This window comes from Pteropus vampyrus, unplaced genomic scaffold (genome assembly GCF_000151845.1).
Source record: "Pteropus vampyrus isolate Shadow unplaced genomic scaffold, Pvam_2.0 Scaffold98, whole genome shotgun sequence".
Classification (NCBI taxonomy): Eukaryota; Metazoa; Chordata; class Mammalia; order Chiroptera; family Pteropodidae; genus Pteropus; species Pteropus vampyrus.
Window position 1 is genome coordinate 3,465,351 of NW_011888879.1, and position 5,820 is coordinate 3,471,170.

Genomic DNA, 5,820 nt, shown 5'->3' on the forward strand with positions numbered 1-5,820 from the left:
AGAAGAAGAAGAAAGTGATAACAAATAAAATAAAATTACAAATGCTGAATAAAAATTTTAACAGCATGTCATAACACTGTCCTTTCTCCTATAGTGGTTAATCTCCAGGGTCTATTCCTCCCCTGGGTCTTTCCCTTTAAAAAAGAAGCTTTTAGAGATCAAGGGTCCAACCTGTGCTGTGTATACTGCGGGCATCCAAAATGTAACTGCTCCCTGTTTCATGAGATAAATACATACCTCATGCTCATTTTTAAGTATTATTTTCAATGTCAACTCAAACAGGTTTAAAATGACACTTGCAGCATTACCCTCTTCCCTCTCCTAATTATAATAAGTCACAAGTAATGAGGACCAAGGTGCTTGGAGCCTATGGGGAAAGTAGTTAAGAAATCAGCTCCACACCAGTTGAAGGAGACTCATGGACTATAGATTTGAACTGCTATAGGACTCATCTTAAGCATATTAACACCCGTTGTCTCTACATGACAGAGCTCCGCACTGGTAGAAAAGGGTTACTGCTGCTTTTTATGAGAGAACTCTATTTTTTAAGTCAAATTAGGTCAGAAACTTACATGTCTGGCAAGTTACTGACATAATCTTTAGCTTTTCTAACTAACAGTAAGACCTCTTGAGTCGTAAGGCCTGTGCCTTCCCCAAGGTCATGAAAGATACTAGTTTTTAAATATGGCTTCTAATGTGGCTCCTTTTTTACAGGAACTTTTCTTTCAGTGAACTCTCATTTTAATGATGAAAATGCAAAAAATTATAAAAAGCCAAATAAGATTAACTTAAGAAAAACACTGGCAAAGCAGTGATGAAATGTGTTAGACAGAAGTAGGAGATAAAATTTAGAATATAAAGCCGTAGTCCAGACTAGATTTGAAAGAATTGTCCTTGTCCCCCTCATGTCTCATGAAAACCACTGCTCATCTAAAACTATTGCCATCAGATTCTACCACCTGGTCCTCCTTTACCACCTTGACTTTTACCGATGAAGGTCCGATCGTGTGACTCATGTCTCAAATGCCATCAGATTCTTCCTAAGTTTCATTCTTAGTCTTCATTATATTAGTCTGGTCCTTCTTCACCTTACTGTCCATTCTCTAACGATGTCGGACCTGCCCTCAGTCCTTAGAAGCACTCGGCTCATCCCCTGCCTTAGAAGATGCTGTTTTCTCTGCCGGAGACTTCCTGCTCTCGCCATCCACATGCTCTTCTCTCAGGTATGAGTTTTAAAAAGCCTTCCCTATTTGCCACACTGATAAACTGAAATCTCCATTCTTTCTCTAAAACCTGTTCTGAGAAGTAAATTGCCATTTCCATTTTTAGCAATAATCTAAAACTTGACCAAATTCATCATCATCCTGCTTATCCATCTTTCTTTATATTCCCACCTGCATGAACCCCAGCTATCTGAGTGGTGAGATTACCCAGAAAAACTGCTTTTTATAGTATGGAGAAGTTAATTCAACTCTAACATGCCAACAAGTTAATCCAACATTATCCTCAGGCTCTGTTTTACATTGTTTCAGATTGTCTTACACCAATCTCTGTAGCTATTTCTACACATAATAAACACACTGAAAGGCATGAGAACTAGAGAAACTGAATTTTTTTTAATCCTAGAATCATAGTAGGTCACAGAGGTGGCTTGTCTGAAGTCAACTCAGCACTTTTTCTAACACTTTTCTAGCACTTTTTTCTAACACTTTTTTCTAACACTTTTCTAGCACTTTTTCTGAGTTAAGTAGATATTTTTTTGAATTCTAAAGATTTGTATGTCATAAGGCAGTCATTGTGTCTGACTTCAAGTACTCTCAATTAATGTAAAGTCAAGGTGAAATGCTATTCCAAAAGATAAAAGAGCATCAGAGAACTGTTCAAAATGTTACCATTTAGATATATAAACAAATATAACCACGTTTGAAGAAAAGACAGCCCCTGGCGTATAAAGGAACTCAAACAACTGAAAAGTGAACCATAATTACACATTTTTTAATAGAAAAGCAAATAAGAGGACTTACGCATGTCACCGAAGGCCCCCTTTGTCACTTTGGTGGCACGTAACACCACTACTGTGAACTTGTGGGAATACTGATGCTCCACCTGGAAAGAAAATGGTAGTAAATTAAAAATAAACTTCCAACGTAGAATCCAAGTAAATCATTCTTATTGTTTCTCTGAGACTAATAAAAAATGTTCTAGTCGAAAAGAAGCAACATGCATACTAGAAACATTCTTTGATTCTAAGGCTGTTCCTTTTTTGATTCTCTCCTCTCTCTCATCACAGAATTATTCAGACTTCTAGGTCATGCTAGAAAATGTCACTACAGCTCAACTCTTAGGACTTCTTTGCTGTCAGGTTCACCAAGCGCTTGGGAAATCATGTAAATCAGGACTGCAGTCCTTCCAGAAGCACAATCAGGCTTTGTCCTGGATGACTAAGAAGCCCTGCCTTAGAAAAGCAAGGTCAGAGCAAGATGTTTGCATTATTTAGGTTTGTTTGCTTTTATTGTTACTGTTCAATGAATATCTTTTTTGGCATCGCATTTCCAGAACAGCTTTCAAAATCTTTGGATCCAAGGCAATAACAGATAAACCACTTACATTAATTTTATTAATTTTAATTTAATAAATCATATGCAGCAATGTTAAAAGTTTCTATTTGCCTGATAGTTTATATGCACATAATAAATATTAACACCTAGAAGATTTTATTAAACACTTAACCTAACTGGAAATTAGTTACCAAATTACTTTATTCAAAAATACAAAGTGGGGAATCCCAGACAAGAAAATGTTAAAGGAGTTTATCACCATCAAGCCAGTATTACAATAAATGTTTAAAGGGCTTCTTTAAGAAGAAAAAATAAATAAGTATGAATAAGAAAAGATTGTAAAGAAAAAATTTCTCACTGACAAAGCCAAACACAAAATAATAAAAGCGGCAGATCAACAAGCACTTAAGCTAGTAAAAAGGTTAATGCAAAAAGTAGGAAGACCACATGTAACTACGACAGTAAATTAAGCAATACACACAACACACACAAAAGAAGCAAAAAAATAATGACAAAAATATAAACATGGAGGGGGTGAGTAAAAATGGTAATGATTTTAGACTGTTTGAACTTAGGCAACCACCAACTTAAACTGCTATAAACATATCTCAGTATATATTAAGCACGTGGTAACCAAAAACCAAAAATCTACAAGAAATAAAAAGAAAAGAATTCACACACAGCACTACGGAAAGTCATCGACATACAAGAGAGCAAGAGAATAAGAAAAGAACAGTGAACTACAAAAACAATTAGAAAACAGTAAAATGGCAATGACTATATACCTATCAATAATTACTTTAAATTAAATAGATTCAATGCTCCAGTCAAAAGGCGAATGAGTAAAGAAGATGTGGTACATATTTGTAATGGAATATTACTCGGCCATAAAAATAAAATAAAATCTTACAATCCGTGACAACAAAGGTAGACCTAGAGAGTATTATGCTAAGCGAAATAAGTCAGACAGAGAAAGACAAATACTATATGATTTTACTTACATGTGGAATCTAAAAACCAAACTAAACAAATAAACAAAACAGAAAGGAATTCACAGATACAGAGAACAAATTTATCGTTGCCAGATGGAAGGGGTACTGGGGGGCTGGGTGAAAAAGAAAAAGTGATTAAGAAATACAAACTGGCAGTTACAAAATAGTCACAGGGAAGTGAAGTACAGCTTAGGGAATATAGTCAATAATATTGTAACACCTGTGTATGATGCCAGGTTATGACTTATGGGGGAATCACTCTGTAAATTATGTAAATGTTTAACCACTGTGCTGTATACCTGAAATTAATATAATATTGAATATTGACTATAATTGAAAAATTAAAAAAGATGAAAATTAAAGCAAACAAACAAAAAACCAGAATGGGTAAACAGGAACTCACATAGATCTCTGGGCAACTGAAAAGATTACAAGGATTTATCTAAAGCTCAGACATTTTTGTTTAATCTTAGAAGAGGTCCACGTTTATAAGCTACTCCTACAATTTTTAATTTTAATGGATTTACTTAACTGGTTAAAACGTCCAGAGGGAAAGGGGAGAAGGCAGATAAGAGTAAAGGGAGTCAAATACACGATGATAGAAGGAGATCTGACTTTTTGTGGTGAACACACAATGCAATATACAGATGATATATTATAGAATTGTACACTTGGAACCTTTATCATTTATTAACCAATGTCACCCTGATAAATTTAATTTAAAAAGTCTATAATCGATTAAAAAGAAACTAAGATACTAAAAATACTGAGAAGTGAGTGATGATAGTCTAAAAGCAAAGAAGTAAAAAAAATGTAAAAACAGAGATTCATAGAAACCAGCATTAGAGTGGTCAAAAGTTACATAGCATTCAACACTTTCTGAAGATATCACTCTGTCAATAGAGTAATTGATATCCAGATTCACAATTCAGGATCAAGATGAGGTAAAGTCATAAATGATGAGCATATATTATTTTAAAAGGTAGAAAAGCATGTAAAATCTTTCAAGATAACATCTTATTCAAGTTTTTTGTTAAAGGGAAATACCTTTTATATTTATAAGAGCTATGAGTAGCCAATGTTTTATTTTATAGAAATGAAATTGTCAATCATGAAGAAGTGAATGCTTTTTAAATAAAAGTGTGTGGCCTTACACTAACACTGAAAATCACATGTAGTCCCCCCACCAAAAAATGAAGAGAATCCACTATCATACTTGGAGACTTCAATACCCCTCTATCAGTAATGCACAGATCCAGAAAGATCCAGGCAGAAAATCAGTAAGGACATAGCTGAACTCAACAACACCGTTAATCAACTAGATATAATTGCCATCTATAGACTGCTTCATCCAGCGATGGCCGAATACACATTCTTCTCACGTTCACATAGAACAGTCACACAATGTCTACTCTCAGACCACAATGGAATTAAACTAAAAATAAGTAACAGAATGATAGCTAGAAAATCACAAGACTTAGAGATTAAAGAATACATTTCTAAATAACACATATATCAAAGAAGTTGTCTCAGGAGAAATTTTTACATATTTGAAACTAAATGAAAATCAAACTACAACTTATCAAAATTTGGGGGATGCAATGAATGTAGTGCTTAGAGGGAAATTTATTTTATACATATATACATATCTAAAAGATCTAAAATCAATCGTCTAAGTGTTTACTTTAGGGAACTGGAAAAAGAATGAATCAAGTCCAAAGTAAGCAGAAGAAAGATAGCAAAAATTAGAGCTGAAATAAATAAAATTGAAAATGGAAATCAACAGATAAAATTGATGAAACCAAAAGTTGGTTCTTTGAAAAGATCAATAAAATTGATAAGCTTCTAACCAGACTAAATAAGAAAAAAAAAAGAGAATACAAATTACAAATACTATAAATGAATGAGAGAAGTTCACTCAAGAGCCTATGAACATTAAAAAGATAATAAAAGAATACTATGAACAACTCTAAACCTATAATTTCATAAACTAGATTACATGGACTGATTTTTGGAAAGACACAGTCTGCCAAAACTCACACAAGTAGCAAGACAATCTGAATAGGGCTATATCTATAAAGGAATTAAATCAATATCTAACCTTCCAAAACAGAAAGCACCAGGTCCAGATGGATTCACTGATAAAACACTTAAGGAAGAAATTACACCAATATTCTCTAATCTCTTTCAAAAGATAGAATCTGAGGGAATAGATCCTAACTTACTCTATGAAGCCAGCATTACCCTGATAAAATCAGATAGAGGCATTA

The 5,820-nt window shown here is 33.8% G+C and overlaps 1 protein-coding gene across 1 annotated transcript in view; it reads right to left on the reverse strand.

The window, feature by feature from the left end:
- The window catches only part of PLA2G4A (phospholipase A2 group IVA), a 131,272-nt gene that overhangs the window by 88,758 nt on the left and 36,694 nt on the right, over nucleotides 1-5,820 (reverse strand). The window contains exon 3 of the mRNA XM_011364565.2: nucleotides 2,025-2,106. Coding sequence (XP_011362867.1) covers nucleotides 2,025-2,106 — 82 coding nt within the window. The remainder of the gene's footprint in view (nucleotides 1-2,024; nucleotides 2,107-5,820) is intronic.